At 35.3% G+C, this 18064-nt stretch overlaps 1 protein-coding gene across 1 annotated transcript in view; it reads right to left on the reverse strand.

The window, feature by feature from the left end:
• Window positions 1–18064, reverse strand: part of COPB1 (COPI coat complex subunit beta 1) — a 50542-nt gene that overhangs the window by 17650 nt on the left and 14828 nt on the right. Inside the window, exons 7-14 of the mRNA XM_017654866.3 lie at window positions 16516–16653; window positions 14542–14661; window positions 10093–10200; window positions 9858–10004; window positions 8972–9117; window positions 7738–7834; window positions 6493–6653; window positions 5545–5665 (exon numbers count right to left, since the gene is read on the reverse strand). Coding sequence (XP_017510355.2) covers window positions 5545–5665; window positions 6493–6653; window positions 7738–7834; window positions 8972–9117; window positions 9858–10004; window positions 10093–10200; window positions 14542–14661; window positions 16516–16653 — 1038 coding nt within the window. The remainder of the gene's footprint in view (window positions 1–5544; window positions 5666–6492; window positions 6654–7737; window positions 7835–8971; window positions 9118–9857; window positions 10005–10092; window positions 10201–14541; window positions 14662–16515; window positions 16654–18064) is intronic.

An 18064-nucleotide genomic window follows, 5' to 3' on the forward strand; every position in this document is an offset into this window, starting at 1 on the left:
TATGAGGCCAGCATCACTCTAATATCAAAACCAGGCAAAGACATCACAAAAAAAGAAAATTACAGACCAATATCCCTAATGAACATAGATGCAAAATTACTCAACAAAATATATTAGTGAACCGAATTCAAAAATAGATCAAAAAGATCATCCATCATGATCAAGTAGGATTTATTCCACGGATGCAAGGATGGTACAACATTTGGAAATCCATCAACATCATCCACCACATCAATAAAAAGAATGACAAAAACCACATGATCATATCAATAGATGCTGAAAAAGCATTTGACAAAATTCAACATCCATTCATGATAAAAAATCTCAATAAAATGGGTATAGAGGGCAAGTACCGCAACATAAAGGCCATATATGACAAACCCACAGCCAACATTATACTTAACAGCAGGAAGCAGAAAGCCTTTTCTTTAAGATTGGGAACAAGACAAGGCTGCCCACTCTCCCCACTTTTATTCAACATAGTACTGGAGGTCCTAGCCATAGCAATCAGACAACGCAAAGAAATAAAAGGCATCCAGATTGGCAAGGAAGAAGTTAAACTGTCCCTGTTTACAGATGATATGTTATTGCACATAAAAAACCCTAAAGAATCCACTCCAAAACTACTACATGTAATATCTGAGTTCGGCAAAGTTGCAGGATACAAAATTAATACACAGAAATCTGTTGCATTCTTATACACTAACAATGAACTAGCAGAGAGAGATCTCTGGAAATCAATTCCATTGACAGTTGCATCAAAAGGAATAAAATACCTAGGAATAAACCTAACCAAGGAAGTAAAAGACCTATACCCTGAAAACTACAAGACACTCTTAAGAGAAATTAAAGAAGATACCAATAAATAGAAACACATCCCGTACTCATGGATAGGAAGAATTAATATTGTCAAAATGGCCATCCTGCCTAAAGCAATCTATAGATTCAATGCAATTCATATCAAAATACCAATAGCATTCTTCAACGAACTAGAGAAAATCATCCTAAAATTCATATGGAACCACAAAAGACCTTGAATAGCCAAAGCAATCCTGAGAAGGAAGAATAAAGCAGGGGGAATAATGCTCCCCAACTTCAAGCTCTACTACAAAGCCACAGTAATCATGACAATTTGGTACTGGCACAAGAAAAGACCAATAGACCAATGGAACAGACTAGAGAGCCCTGATATAAACCCAACCATATATGGTCAATTAATATATGATAAAGGAGCCATGGACATACAGTGGGGGAAATGACAGCCTCTTCAACAGCTGGTGTTGGCAAAACTGGACAACTACACGCAAGAGAATGAAACTGGATTATTGTTTAACCCCATACACAAAAGTAAACTCGAATTGGATTAAAGACCTGAATGTAAGTCATGAAACCATAAAACTCTTAGAATACAGCATAGGCAAACATCTCCTGCGTATAAGTATGAGCAACTTCTTCGTGAATGCATCTCCTTGAGCAAGGGAAATAAAAGCAAAAATGAACTCATGGGACTACATCAAACTAAAAAATTTCTGTACGGCAAAGGACACCATCAACAGAACAAAAAGGGGTATGGGAGAATATATTTGTAAATGACATATCCCACAAGGGATTAACATCCAAAATATATAACGAACTCACATGCCTCAACACCCAAAAAGCAAATAACCCGATTAACAAATGGGCAGAGGATATGAAGAGACCATTCTCCAAAGAAGAAATTCAGATGGCCAACAAATACATGTAAAGATGCTCCACATCACTAATCATCATGGAAATGCAAATTAAAATCACAATGAGATATCACCTCACACCAGTAAGGGTAAGGATGGCAAGCATCAAAAAGACTAAGAACAACAAATGCTGGTGAGGATGTGGAGAAAGGGGAACCCTCCTACACTCCTGCTGGGAATGTAAGCTAGTTCAACCATTGTGGAAAGCAATATGGAGGTTCCTCAAAAAACTAAAAATAGAAGTACTGTTTGACCCAGGAATTCCACTCCTAGGAATTTACCCTAAGAATGCAGCAGCCCTGTTTGAAAAAGACATATGCACCCCTATGTTTATCGCAGCACTTTTTACCATAGCCAGGATATGGAAGCAACCTAAATGTCCATCTGTAGATGAATGGATAAAGAAGAAGTGGTACATATATATACACAATGGAATACTACTCAGCCATAAGAAGAGGAAAAATCCTACCATTTGTAGCAACATGGATGGAGCTGGAGAGTATTATGCTCAGTGAAATAAGCCAAGCAGAGAAAGAGAAATACCAAATGATTTCACTCATCTGAGGAGTATAAGAACAAAGGTAAAACTGAAGGAACAAAACAGCAGCGGAATTACAGAACCCAAAAATGGACTAACAGGTACCAAAGGGAAAGGAACTGGGGAGGATGGGTGGTCGGGGGGGATAAGGGCAGGGGAAGAAGAAGGTGGGTATTAAGATTAGCATGCATAGGGGGGGAGGGAGAAAGGGGAGGGAGGGCTCTACAACACAGAGAGGACAAGTAGTGATTCTATGTTTTGCTATGCTGATGGACAGTGACCGTAAGGTGGTTTTTAGGGGGCACCTGATATAGGGGAGAGCATAATAAACATAGTATTCTTCATGTAAGTGTAGATTAAAGATTAAAAAAAAAAAAAAAAGAAAGAAAGAAAAGGGGGATTACTCCTTGATAGGATAAAACAATTGGTAAATCAAAGATTAATGCATGCTTTAAATATCCTTAATGTTGATCACTTAAAGGGTGTCAGATGATCAGCTATGGAGGTACTCTTTTCTGATAATATTCCTTTCTTTTAATAAAAAAAAAGCAGTTCCTGTGTGCTGACCTCCAATGAGTTCTACACAGTGGTATAGAGGGCATGTCAAAGTGTGGGCAAAGGGTCTGTTTGTTTCTATGCAGATCAAGGCCTAGCTTGGCTACCCAGAAAATGAACTAAGATACGATATGAGGAGGAGCTTCCGGCATCAGCACTCTCTGGAGGACTCGTGCAGGGGGATGATCATCAAAAAGCCTCCACAGGGATCTGGGCGATGCTGCAGTTGTGGCTGCGTCCACCCCACCGTTTCCTGGACTTGCCATTGGAATGAGGAGGGAGATGTCTAGGCTGGCATGTGCATACAGTGAGACAACGAATTTGACCGGATCTGTACTGTTGGAACTCAACCAGGAGTTGGGAGGGGTTCAAGTTGTAGTGCTCCAAAATGTTACGACTATAGACTATCTACGGTTAAAAGAACATATGGGATGTGAACAGATCCCAGAAATGGGTTGCTTTAATTTGTCTGATTTCTCTCAGACTGTTCAAGTACAGTTGGACAATATCCATCATATCATAGACTAATTTTCACAAATGCCTAGGGTGCCTAAATGGTTTTCTTGGCTTCACTGGAGATGGCTGGTAATTATAGATTTGCTTTGTTTATGTCACCGTATTCCTATTATGTTAATGTGTGCACGTAATTTAATTAGTTGTTTAAAACCTATACATACTTAAGGTACTCTACAAGAAGATACGTCAAAGAAATAATCAATCCTCCCATGTTTTCTTCCATATGCTACCTCTATAGCTTTTCTTCTTCCTTCCTAAGTACAACCCTTAAATAGAATTCGTGCCTCATATCGAATTTACCAAGTATCATAATTCCTCCAGGTGGTAAAGATACCTCAAGACAAGTGCTGGGCATAGAAGCCACAGGGCATAAATCTGCAAAGAAGTAAAAAGCTAACCTTTTCAAACAATATGGCTTCTCTCTCACTTACCAACTTTACATTTCCCTGTATGGCCCCGGAAGATGACTGGTTAGCCAGAGATGGGTAATATTCCTCAAGGGAGGAACAACCTAAGACAGGCACAGTCGCAGGGGGGCCATCAGGTGAGAAATTGGGGAACAACAGTGGTGAAGCTTAGAACCTCACCACTCCCTGTGTTGAGTGAAAGCTTCTGCATCCATGGATGTTTTATTGCCCTTGTCTAGCTCGGATTAGCACATAGTCTACAGGCACACACATGATCATCTACAATTGCTCTCTTACAACACTAAACTATGTTTTCTACCTTTATCTTGCATCTACCTACCACTTCAGCCATTTATTAAAAATAAAAATAATAATAATAATAAAGGGAGAAATGTGGGATCCACATATAAATCAAGTATAAAAATCAAACGAATATTCATATTTGACCTTATTGTTTATAGTTCATAATGCGTAATCAGAACCGAAAGTTTCTGTGATGAATGCCCTTGTACTGTTCACCATGTAAGAACTTATTCACTATGTAAGAATTCGTTCACTATGTCAGAACTTGTTCGTTATGCTTCAGAAGATTGGAGACTGACGAGAACTAGGCTTGAGATGGATTAATGATTGTGCATTGAGCATTGACCTCCTATACAGAATTTTATTGTTGTTAACAACCATTTGATCAATAAATATGAGAAATGCCCTCTTAAAAAAAAAATCCTTAAAAGAAAACTCTTTACAACAGATGAACAGATGAACAAAAGCAGAAAATTTCTCAGCCTTAAAAAAGAAGGAAATTCTGATACATACTACCATATGGATGAATCTTAAAGATATGCTAGCGAAAAAAGTCAGTCACAGAAGAGAAATATTATAGATTCCACTCATATTAGGTATGTAGAATAGGCAAATTGACAGAGGCCAAAAGTACAATAGTGGCTGCTGGGGACTGGGGGAAGAGGCCTGGGGAGTTACTGTTTACTGGTAACCTTTTTAGTTTGGGATGATAAAAAGTTCTGAAGATGGATGGTGGTAATGGCTGCACAACAATGTGAACGTACTTAATGCCACTGAACTGTACACTTAAAATGGTTACATTTTATGTTATGTATATTTTACCATGAAGAAAAGAATGCAAAGAAAGAAGAACAGGCTCTATCCCCAAGTCCTGACTTCTTACAATTGGCTAAGTTTGCCCCTTCTGTCCTTGAGTCCAGACACTAGGTAAATAACAGAAGGGGGAAAAAAAATGACGTATATTTAAAAAGGTAATTAACTCTTTAAAGCAAAAATAATAACTGCACCATAGGGTGATAACATGACAGGTAAAAATAAAATGTAGAACAATAGCACCAAGGATGGTAGAAGGTACTGGGGGGAATGGTATATTATTGTAAATGAGTGTACAATGAGAATGGTCAGAAGCTATGGGGACAGTATGAACTGGGGAAATGAGACTACATTTAAGAGATATTTCTGGGATAAAACAGGCAATAACTGGTGAAGATGCTGGAGAGACAGGCATTCCCTTCACTGGGCCCTGACTAATCCCAACAAATTGAAATGACTTGATAAACCCTTATATCTCATCCACTGGACTAATCACAAGGTATTATTATTGTATTACTTTGTCTCTATCTTACATTATATTACTGTGTCCATTTCCCCAATTAAACCATAAGCTCTTTCATGACAGGAACCTTATTATCACTTTTGGGTGCCTCATTGTTCAATGCATATACCAGACACTCAATACTCATTTGCTGGGTAAATGCAGAATAAATAAACTTACGTTTTGCTTTTTCTTCTCCTGAACCAAAGCTACATAGCGCAAGGCAATCTTGGTCAGAGTTGTGGCAAGGGAGGCAGCAACAAAGAAATCTCCATCCAGAAGGAATCCTCTCAGGGGGGGTCTGCAAGGCAATCATGGGAAATCAAATCCATCCACTTTTTAAGCACCTTGCAGCTTTTGCATAAATAACTCAAAGAAATCTATTTAACACTCTTATTGCCACCCTTCAGTGGAAGGATCTCAATTAGCTCCCTCTGTAGTGCTCATAAGGTAAAAGGAAAAAGAAAAAATAAGTATCTGGTCTTCAAATGGTTAAAGGGTATATGTACATTGTGCTACACTGAAATCCCAGCTTATCTCTTTATTGTATCTCTGGGTAAGTCACAAACCTCTCTAGGCCTCAAACTCCTCTTCTGTAAAATGGGAATAACAATATACTTCGACAGGTTGTTGCCAAGACTATATGAGACAAATACTTATTAGCACAATCCCTGACAAATAGTAAGCAATCATGAAAATTTTTGGCATTATTTTAATCATCTTCAGTACAAAATTGGAGAGCAAAGTAAGGCAGAATACATCAAAATTTTATTTGATCAATTGGAAGTGGAAAAACTTCTGAATGTTATTTCCCAAATGCTAATAGGCAACAAAACTCAGATATCATCAAAGTTGCTTCCACTTAGCATTTTCTATGTGAGTAAAATAATTTTTTTTAAAGAGAACATGGTTACTTTGATGAAAACAGTTATAAGAAGCAGATGGTTAAAACCATCAACATACTTCCTGGGAGAAGGAACTTAAACATCCTTCTCCTTTCAAGTATTTTAAATGGCAATTATTGCCATTGTGGTCAAAAAGCAAACTAATAAAGAGAATTATTTGACTGTTTTATATACAGGATTAGTAAGAAAAAGTGGCTTGCAGGGCACTAGTGCTGCAAATTACCTCTCTTCCTCTTTCTTGGTGGGTCTAGAACTGCTAAGGGCACTCTGAGTTGCATAGGTGCCCATCTCAGTTACCAATTTCTGAACTGGCCCCACAGGTATTTCTTCTTCAGGCTTTAATTCACCAGCTTCTTTCTTTATTTCTGACTCTACAATTGGAATCTAGAAATCAATTGGTAATATCAATTCAGTAAAAATATCAGTATCAAACATAAACCTATTTCAATATTCAGTCACTTCTAATGAGAAGCCATTTATTTTCCCAAGCAGGAGTTTTGGAACCTGGAACCCTGCTCTTGATATTCTTTCCTTCCCTGGACAGCACAGTGTGAACAGGGGCTTTGGAGTTGGATGCCACTCACTAGTGGTGTGGTTCTGGACAAGTAATTAAAACTACTTTGAGCTTCGGTTTCTTAATCGGTTAAATGGAAATCTTGATTCTTTCCACACAAATTACTTAATAAGAAAATGCTTAGGACAGGAGATAATAAGCCTTATTACTCTTCTCCATCCCTTTCCTTGAAATACTAACCAAAATCAGCACCCACGCTTTAAAAATGAAATAAACCTGACTTATTTATAACATAATCATTTCATCAACTATCTTTAAAAAAACCAAATGGTTACTCTGTATTTATTTCTCGATACCAGTCTATCATGTGAGTTAAGATCTCTGAGAGTCTTTAAATCATTATCTATCAATTTCTTTACTTTATAGATGAAAATCCTGATGTCCAGTCAGTTTAAGGAACTTTTATCCAAGGTCCCAGAGCTAACTTTTGGTAGAAGCAAGACTAGAACACAGGTATCTTGACAAGCACTGGTCCTTCTATTCTACCATAAGGTCATTTGGATGAGGAAATAGCTTTAGTACATAAATATTCTAATGTCAGCCCCCTTCTTATAATATTTGCATTTGGAACACAAGGCTAAAGAAGAGTTTTAGAAGTCTTTTTCTTTTTTTTAAACAGAATGTTTTGTTCAAGTAAAATCTTACCCAGAAGGGTAAAATAATACAGGTAGAATAAACAGTGTTGTGGCTAATGGAGGGGAGGGAGACTTCCCTAATTTCCCATAGCCTCCAAGGCTTAATCATCTGGGTAATTAAAGTATATTTTTCACTGTTTTTTAGTCCAGATACTACTAAATAAAAACATGGAGGCAAATAACCACATAAAAGTCAAATTTACTCCAGTAAAAATCAACATGTAAAATATAAAGTAGCATTTACTAAAGTAAAATGTACCTCGCCAAGGGACCTGCGGACCTCAGTCATCACACTCTGAATGTCTTCCTTGGTACTACAGTATTCTCCCAGGATCCACAATGCTCCTCGGTAAATCCTAAGGCAAGAATACAAGTTATGAAACACTGACTTAGCTAACATATCCTGAAACAGAAATCTTTCTCTGTGAATTTAAGCTCAGGCAAGAAAACAAGATTCTGCAGTTCTAAGAAACTATGGAAGAAATGCTAAGAAAGATACAACAAGACACTAAGTTTCTTTGATTCTCTCTAGAAATTACAAGGATTAAAAGGAAAGTAAGTGTTCTCATCCACCATTATTAAAAACATTCTGAAACTGGTAAACCTAGTTGTAACCAGAAAGGGTTATCTTCCATACAGCTAAGGTAAATTTGATTTTACCACTTACTACTAAAAACAATTTATTATTTTAATGTAAAAAGTAATTCATTTTCTATTTGTAGTCACTGAAAAAGGAGACAAAATGTTGCACAGAACAATGGGCAAGGAAGGAATGCAAAGGTCAGTAACAAAAAAACAAAATCATGAAGTATATAAAGCAACAATCCTCTTGTTAAAAATGCTAAACTGTATGTTTAGTCATTTTTTCCCTGAGACTTTCATTAAATTCATTGAGAAAAAATTCTAGAAACTGAAATGCTAAGATATTATGGTTGTCAAAAGCAAAACTTTAGTATGTCTTTTCTCACAAAGGAAGCAAACCTTTTTCACTTCCATAAATATCAATACACTTTCATATAAAAATCATTTTGTAGTGGTCCTTTCTCTTCTATCTAGGCAGATATGGTCTATCCATCAGATGCTTAAATGAAGCAAAATTTCGATGTAACAGTTCTTTCTCATTAGCAAAGGAAATGTTAAGGGTAATATTTCATATTTACTTTGCATTCTGAATCTTTCATTTCACTAAATGCTAAAAAGGGGATATGAACAACAATGCTATCCAAAAAGTGGTAGTTTTCAAAAACATCTTCCTTAGTCACTTTAGTATACACAATACTCTGGAGGAAATAAGGATAGAGACACTTCACTAAAGAACTCCCACAAAAATTTTTTTTTGCCAAACCAGGAGTGAGGATGAGGTGATGTTTATTGTCACACTTATTTTGTCTTAAGTCATCTCCCCTCCCTTTTATTTTCTACCAACAGACCCTTTAAAGAAAAACTGGTAAAATATTTACTTGACTATTCATTTAAACAGATTTTAAACCTACTTGACAGATTTAATAGCATGAAAGACTTCAAGCATCTTCTCAACAATAAGCATTCTCAGGTTATCAAAGCGCTGAATGGCTTCACGAACAAATTCTAAGACATCAGCAGCTGCTGCTTCATTATTGTCACTGAGAAATTCCATCAACTAAAAGAAAAAGAAAGGAAAAGAGTTTATTACATAATTCTCAGAAAAAAAATTATATAAGATATAGGGAGTAAACAAATTTACAAAGGATATAAATAATTCTTAAGTATATAACTATGTAAGTTGAGAGATAAATATCTTAATGCAAACAAAGTCACAATGTCTTTTCTGTTTTATGTGCAACAAAGTTTATTACAAAACTCATTGTAAAACAGAAGCTAGAGATCCATAACTCAAAAAATAAATTAACTGGATAGTTCTAGCTAAAGCAAAATCATTTTAAAGAAAATTCAGGGTTCAAAGGCAAATTTTCTAATTACAATAATTATAATAACATACTTCATCTACCTGGCAGTGACAGAAAGCAAAATATTCAAGGTGTATGAATTTTTCCTATTACCTGAATCATTCAACTTAAGAGAGAAAATGATTTGAAACAAATACTTGCCTTACAGAATGATACATATACACATTTTACTTAAATTGTAACAAACATACATTATCAAAATATGTGGAGGTATTTTTATCAGTGTATTTTTGTTTTTTATGAAGGTATAAGAAAAAGAAGTCAGAGTCTATATCTTTCTGAGTTTAAAGATGGACTTAAAAGATCCCTTCTGAAGATAAGATTTAATTATTCCAGATAGCTGAGATTTCTGGAGCTTAGCTGCTAAATAACTAGGCATTATTTTTTTATATTTTTAAGAAATTTCAAAATGAAGGTAATCAGAACTACATACCACAGGAATAACATTTGCAGCCATATCTGGAAATCGGACAGAACAGGAATGCAATGTTCGCACAAGAAGTTGTCTGTATTTGTCAGTATCTTCATGCTCTGACACATTATTTGTTTTAATCACTTCCTTCTTCAGGACAATAACCAACTATAGAACACAGCAAAAAAACGTTAAGAACTACACCGTGTTTGTTTGGCCTGACAGCTTACAAAGTGCTATCAGAGTTTTGGTTTACCTCTTCAACGTTCCTGGAAGAGACAAGATCCAGTGCTAACTGCAGAGTCTTCTTGCGTACTTCTAAGTCTGGTGTGCTCAATACTCTTAAGATGTCCATAACAAGATCCTGAAAAAGAACAAAAAATGCAGTTAACACCCGTATTTCCGGTCACAAGAAAAAAAGCTTAAGCAGAATGTAGCATTCTGTCCATTGTCACCTTAATTCTTTTATCAGTAATAAAATCACTAGCAGTAGAAGAACCAGATATTTTGGGTGTCCTTATGTAATAATGCAATATGCAGTATATATGGGCATATCTCAGAGAGATACTGCAGGTTCAGTTACACATCACCACAATAAAGTAAATATTGTAGTAAAGTGAGTCAAATGAATTTCTGGTTTCCCAGTGTGTATAGTTTTTATTTGTACTACACTGAAGTCAATAGTGTGCAACAGCATTATGTCTAAAAAAAAACAAGGTGAATACCTTAATTAAAAATACTTCATTGATAAAAAATGCTATTAAAAAAAAATGCTATCATCTGAGATTTAAATGAGTTATAGTCACAGATCACAATAACATAATGAAAAGCTTGCAATTTTTTAAAATTAATTACTTTACATTAAGGTATCATTGATAAACAATCTTACGAAGGTTTCACATGAGCAACACTGTGCTTACAACAATCCCATATTATCAAGTCCCCCACATACCCCCACTGCAGTCACTGTACATCAGTATAGTAAGATGCTATAGAGTCATTATTTGTCTTCTCTGTGCTATACTGCCTTCCCCACGACCTACCTATATTATCTGTGCTAATTATAATGCCCCTTAATCCCCTTCTCCCTCCCTCCCCACCCTCCCCAACCTTTTCTCTTTGGTAACTGCTAGTCCCTTCAATTGCTTTGTTGGTATACTCCACAAATGAGTAAATCATTTGGTACTTGTCTTTCACCGCCTGGCTTATTTCACTAAGCATAATACTCTCTATCTCCATCTATGTTATTGCAAATGGTAGGATTTGTTTTCTTCTTATGGCTGAATAATATTCCATTGTGTATATGTACTACCTCTTTATCCACTCATCTACTGATGGACACTTAGGTTGCTTCCCTATCTTGGCTACTATAAATAGTGCAACAATAAACATGGAGGTGCATATGTCTTTTTGAATCTGGGATCTTGTTTTCTTCCAGTAGTGGAATTCCTGGGTCAAATGGTATTTCTATTTTGAGTTTTTTGAGGAACCTCCACATTGCTTTCCACAATGGTTGAACTAATTTACATTGCCAACAACAGTGTAGGAGGGTCCCCTTTTCTCCGCATCCTCACCAGCATTTGTTGTTCCTTGTCTTTTTGATGTTGGCCATCCTAGCTGGTATGAGGTGATATCTCATTGTGGTTTTAATTTGCATTTCCCTGATAATTAGCGATGTGAAGCATCTTTTCATGTGTCTGTTGGCCACCTGAATTTCCTTGGAGCAGTGTCTGTTCAGATCCTCTGCCCATTTGTTAATCGGGTTACTTGCTTTTTGGTTGTTGAGGCACATGAGCTCTTTAAATATTTTGGATGTTAACCCCTTATCGGATATGTCATTTATGAATATATTCTCCCATACTGTAGGATGCCTTTTTATTCTGCTGATGGTATCCTTTGCTGTATAGAAGCTTTTTAGTTTGATGTAGTCCCATTTGTTCATTTTTGCTTTTGTTTCCCTTGCCTGAGGAGATATGTTCAGGAAAAAGTTGCTCATGTTTATATTCAAGAGATTTTTGCCTGTTTTCTTCTAAGAGTTTTATGGTTTCATGACTTACATTCAGGTCTTTGATCCATTCTGAGTTTGCTTTTGTGTATGCAGTTAGACAATAATCCAGTTTCATTCTCTTACATGTAGCAGTCCAGTTTTGCCAACAATAGTTGTTGAAGAGGCTGTCATTTCCCGATTGTATATCCGTGGCTCCTTTATTGTATATTAATTGGCCATATATGGGTAGGTTTATATCTGGGCTCTCTATTCTGTTCCATTGGTCTATGGGTCTGTTCTTGTGCCAGTACCAAATTGTCATGATTACTGTGGCTTTGTAGTAGAGCTTGAAGTTGGGGAGCATAATCCTGCCTGCTTTATTCTTCCTTCTCAGGACTGCTTCAGCTATTTGGGGTCTTTTGTGGTTCCATATGAATTTTAAAACTATTTGTGCTAGTTCTTTGAAGAATGCTGTTGGTATTTTGATAGGGATTGCATTGAATCTGTAGATTGCTTTAGGCAGAACAGCGATTTTGACAGTACTAATTCTTCCTATCCATGAGCACGGGATGTATTTCCATTTATTAGTGTCTTCTTTAATTTCTCTCATGAGTATCTTGTAGTTTTCAGGGTATAGGTCCTTACCTCCTTGGTTAGATTTATTCCTAGGTATTTTATTGAAAAGTTTTCAATGTTTTAAGAATTATCAAAATGTGACACAGAAATTAAGTGAGCAAAATGCTGTTGGAAAAATGGTGCTGAGAGACTTGCTTAATGCAGGGTTGCTACAAACCTTCAATTTGTAAAAAATACAGTTTCTGCAATATGCAATAAAATGGAGTATGCCTGTAATATCACATACGATGCATTCAAGCTGAAAATGTTTACTGTGATTCTATCAAGCTTTAGATCAAACTTACAGTTTATAGAAAATATGGAAGTCAGAGGAACAAACTAAATGACACCACAAAAAATAAGCAGAAACCTCCAGGAGGGGCATCTTAAAGGACAATTGGTTTGGCCTTTTTGATAAGTCAGTGTCATGAAAAAAGATATTGTTCAAATAAAGAGACAAAAAAGACACAACCAGACATTATATACGGTCATGAACTGACCAAGCCAAAAGAAAAGAGCATTTTGGGGGATATCTGGGAATATCTGAGTTTGGAGTTGGTATTAGGTGATATAAAGAAATCAACAATTTTGTGAAGTTGTAATAGTTATTTTAGCTCTGCAGGAAAATGTAATATTCTAAAGATGCTTACTTAAAAACTATGGCAGATAATATTTTAAAACATAAGAAAACTAATTTGATTTTACTTCTTTAAAACCTTATTTAAAAAAAATTTCACTTATAAAAAAGTTCTATGATCAAAACCAAAAGTTTCTGTGATGACTGCCCTTGTACTATTCACCATGTAAGAACTTATTCATTATGTAAGAATTTGTTCACCATGTAAGAACTTGTTCGTTATGCTTCAGAATATTGGAGACTGACGAGAATTAGACTTGGGGTGGATTAATGATTGTGCATTGAGCACTGAGTCCCCTATACAGAATTTTATTGTTGTTAACAACCATTTCATCAATAAATATGAGAAATACCCTCTCAAAAAAAAAAAAGTTCTAAAAATTCTAAGAATGAGACAAGTAGTGATTCTATAGCATCTTACTACACTGATGGACAGTGACTGTAATGGGGTATATGGGGGGGACTTGGTGATGGGGGGAGTCTAGTAAACATAATGTTCCTCATGTAATTGTAGATTAATGATACCAAAAGTAAAAAAAAAAATTCTAAGAATGAACTCCTGTACAACCATTTACATTCAACAGTTGTTAATATTTTGCCACATGTGCTTCATCATATTCTCTACTCCTAAACATTTTAGTGTATACCTCTCAAGAATAAGAATTTCTTATATAAGCACAATACAATTATAAATACAGAGAACTTGACATTGATAACAACACTATTAAATAATATATATATAGTCTCTAATTCATATTTCTCCAATTGTCCCAATAATGATCTTTATAGCAAATTTTGTGTTGTTCTGATCAACGATCATCATTGAATTTAGCTGTAATGGGGCTTTGTTTTTATGACCATCATTATTGTCATGGATTAAATAGATATGCTGGCAATAATTCACAATCACAATATAGGCTGGTCATGGGGATGGTAGTACAGCATAGAGAATACAGTTAATGATTCTGTAACATCTTACTACGTTGATGGACAGTGACCACAGTGGAGGGGGTAAGGACTTGCTAACATGGGTAAATTCTGAACCACTGTGCTGTGTATTTTAAACCATCATAAGATTGTGTATCAATGATATCTCAATAGGAAAAAAATAGATAAGCTAATTTTTTCTAGAATCTAATCATCTTTTATTCTCAATCAGTTGGTATAATTATTTCCCAAGAAATAGCAATTATATTCAAATTAAAAGGAACATCTTTATTGCAAAGAATACGAAGTACAGTACTAATAGAAAACATAGAAGATAACACATCAATTCATGTCAGAAATTTTTTTTATAGCAAATACCCCCAAAAGCTACGGTGACTTAAAGAGTTATACCTTAGTGGACCAAAATTTAAACAGCTCAGTCTCCAAGCATTCAAATGAATCAAGATGGCAAAGCTTGGGAATTATCTCAATTTGAAAAAGATTTTATTTACGATTTCTCTCTTTCAGACAACACTTACCTGTAGTACTCGTTCATGTGCAGGATGCTCTTTTAATTCTACCAATCGATCCAGAACTATGAGCTTTACATTGTTGTCACTCTCTTTAATAATTAAATCAATGTAACACTGAGCAGCAGCCTATATTAAAAAATCAGTACATTGTAAGAACACATTCATCTATCTTAAACAAAGAATCTGAAAAAAAAAAAAAAACTCAAAAAACACCCCCAAGAAGTCAAAATACATTCACTACTGCTGCACTAAAAAGTTTATGTATTTTTCTCTGAAGAGTATGTCCCCCTGCTCCCTAGAATCCAACAAGCCTCATTATTTCTCAAGTTTACAAAAGATCAAAAGTATCACAAATTAAAAGGAAGAACAGGCACTGTTACAGGCAGAAATACTTATTAATAGCCAAAAATTAAGGATTAGAACTAAGGAACAAGGTAGAAAAAAGTAAATAGAGAATTAAAAAATGTATAGCTGTTGAGCATCTTTTAGTTTAGGTGCAAAGTCTAATGCCTGTATCACAGGACAGAAAGATGAAGAATACAGAGATAACCCTGACTGGGTAAGCACAGGACAAAGGAGTAAACCTGAGAGAGCTCCCAACGACCAAGCTGGAACAATCTGATCAACGAAATAAATGACAGTACATTGGATTATAATCTATGGAATAAAATATCACACTGATACAAAAAAAGAATGAAAGGAAAGGAGGGAGGGAGGAAGGAGAGACAGCTTCCTTGCTGAAGAACTCCAATTAATAAATGTAGAATGAGGGAAACAGCATTTCTAACATCATTAGAATACCACAGTAATAACTGTTGTAAGGAAGATTCACTGATGGATGCTAAAGTTAGTAAGTTTGAGGAGAAATGCGATATATGGTAGAAATGGGATAATTGCAAGTTAAGGAAAAAATCTTAACATGACAGTGGAGAAATCTAGCAGGCACCACCTTAACTGAATCATCTAAGTTAACATTACCAGGAATAAGATGTAACAACATCAGGTACTCCTTGATATGATACACTGAGAAGGGTGCATCATTTCTGGTATTCTTCCCCAAAATGCATAACCTCAGCGTAATTAGGAGAAAATATCAGACAAACCAAAATGGAGGGATATTTTACAAACTGACTCAGTACTCTTCAAAAGTCATGGTCATGAAAAACAAGGGACAGGTTGAGGAATTGTCACAGATTAGCATCAGACAACTAAAAAAAATGTGGGCTCTTGGATTGGATCTTGGAATAGAAAAGATTTTAGTGGGGAAACTGGTAAAATTTGAAAAGTCTATAGTTTAGTTGACAATAGTGTTCCAATGGTAATTTCTTAGTTTTGACAATTATTCGAATTATGCAAGGCATGAACATTCTGGGAAGCTAAGTGAAGGGTAATGGGAACTTTGTTCTATTTTTGCAACTTTTCTATAAGTCTAACATTATTTCAAAATAAGAAGTTTAAAATATTTTTTAAAAGTATTGCTGGGTAAAGGAGTAAATTCTTTTACTTATACAGTCCAGCTTTCTAGAACAGCTTATTCTCTGAATATATGGGGGGTTCCTCAGGTAGTCTTAATATAGTAAATTAAAGAAGAGTAAGCTAATAATGGAATCATTATTGAACATACTCACTGTAACATTTTTAGGATCCATCATATAGGATCCAGAATTCATTTTCCCACATCTTTTTTTTAATATAATAAAAGTATGGAGAGAGATCTTACAACACCAGTAACATTTTCCAGAACTGGAAATACTGGTATTCTGTCTCAGTCTCTTTATCTCTATATATGTATGAAAGCAGGAAAGAAATAAAAAAGGAAGGTCATATGTAAGGAATTGAATAATTTCATAAAATTTGTAAGGTGTTACTTCTATGCCATGTAATGCCATGTAACCACACAGTAAATTGCAATGTCACTAAATCATAAGTGATAAGACAGCTTATTATTATCCAACTGGCACCAAAAGAAATAAGCAGTACCTTGATTGCAGTGGGTGCACTAGAGAGCGTCACTAATGTTCCGGCGGCTTCGTATTTTACAGCAGGGCTGGATGACTGTAGTAAGTTATAGATGCAGCGAATGAAACGAGCCCTTTCTGATGGGTTAGCATGACAAACCTAAACAAGAGAACATTTATTTAGAGTTCAACTGACTTCAGCGATACTTGGTTTCAAATAGATTTCTATTTAACAGCTGTTGGAATGCTAGTTTTCTTAATTTGAAAGCTAAGAATAGTCTTATGAAGACATCTGAAGATGTTGGCTGACATAGGATGACACATTGTGGCACAAGACTGGTTAACTTCAGAAAGAAATAGATTTTACTTCAAATAATTGCTACAGCTACTCATTCATTAGTTCAATCATAATTTATATTTTCTTTCTTTCACAAAAGGTGTTTAGATGGCTCAGAATAACAGATATGCATACTGTACACGAATGAAATAGGACAAGAAAATGTGAAATAACAAAAGCAAGGATAACAACACATTAACCAAGTACAACAACATGGGTAGTTTTATAGGATACTAAGTTTCTAAATTTTTATTCTGGTGTCATGTCAAAAAGGGAAACAGGATGGATTACATTACTCTCAACAGCTGATAAAAGGAAAACACCAGTTCTTAAAGCAAGGAAGAAAACCTCTTTTTCAAAAGCTACTTATTATCTGGGAGCATATTCCATATTGGGGACACAAATTAATTTTATATTCTGTTCTAAATGCATCTTAATACCTTTACTTATAAAGCAAGTATTCCTTATTTTTTCTCTTTTGAAGTTAGCATTTATGTAAGATTTTCCCAAAATGCATACAGTCAAATCTCTATTACTCAGGCATGACTCAAAAGCTATTCCCACTTACTATAATCTGGACCCTGCTAGACAAAGTCACTAGATAGCAGAGAACCTCTATCCTTGAGAACCTCAATGGCATCCCTAAACCATACACATGAATTAAAAGGAGCTATATATTTACAGTCCTGATTTCATTTTAAATGCCAATTCCAAATGACTGGTACATTGTGTTGAAAGGGGCCTCTCTCCTGAAGAAACAAAGACAGCTATAATTATTTAGCAGTTCTGCTATGGGTATTTTGTTCACACCCTTCTATTTAATAAAGTCATTCCTGGTTTATTTTTTTGGCCTCCAATGGTATCAATAGTAAAGTTGGATATTACTGCATCTTTATTTATTTTTTTCCCACTTTACCAAATACTCAGCATTATCACTTTTAACATTTGCTGTATTTACTTCCCATTCATGTTTTTATACTTTTCCAAAAAATTTATGATATAACCATAACCATAAACATACAGAATTGTTTTTCATATTTTGAACATTTTTGTGAACATTATCAGATATCAGGCATCCACCTGCAACTCACTTGATTTAGACACTGTTTTAGAAGCAGCCACACTGATATATGTAGCTGTTGTTCATTTACTCTAACTGCTGATCTGTATTCTGTTACGTGGACTTCTCCTGTGATTCCAGTTTTTCATTATCACACACTGTGCTGGGGTGAGC

Source organism: Manis javanica, chromosome 11, assembly GCF_040802235.1.
Source record: "Manis javanica isolate MJ-LG chromosome 11, MJ_LKY, whole genome shotgun sequence".
NCBI classification, from domain to species: Eukaryota; Metazoa; Chordata; class Mammalia; order Pholidota; family Manidae; genus Manis; species Manis javanica.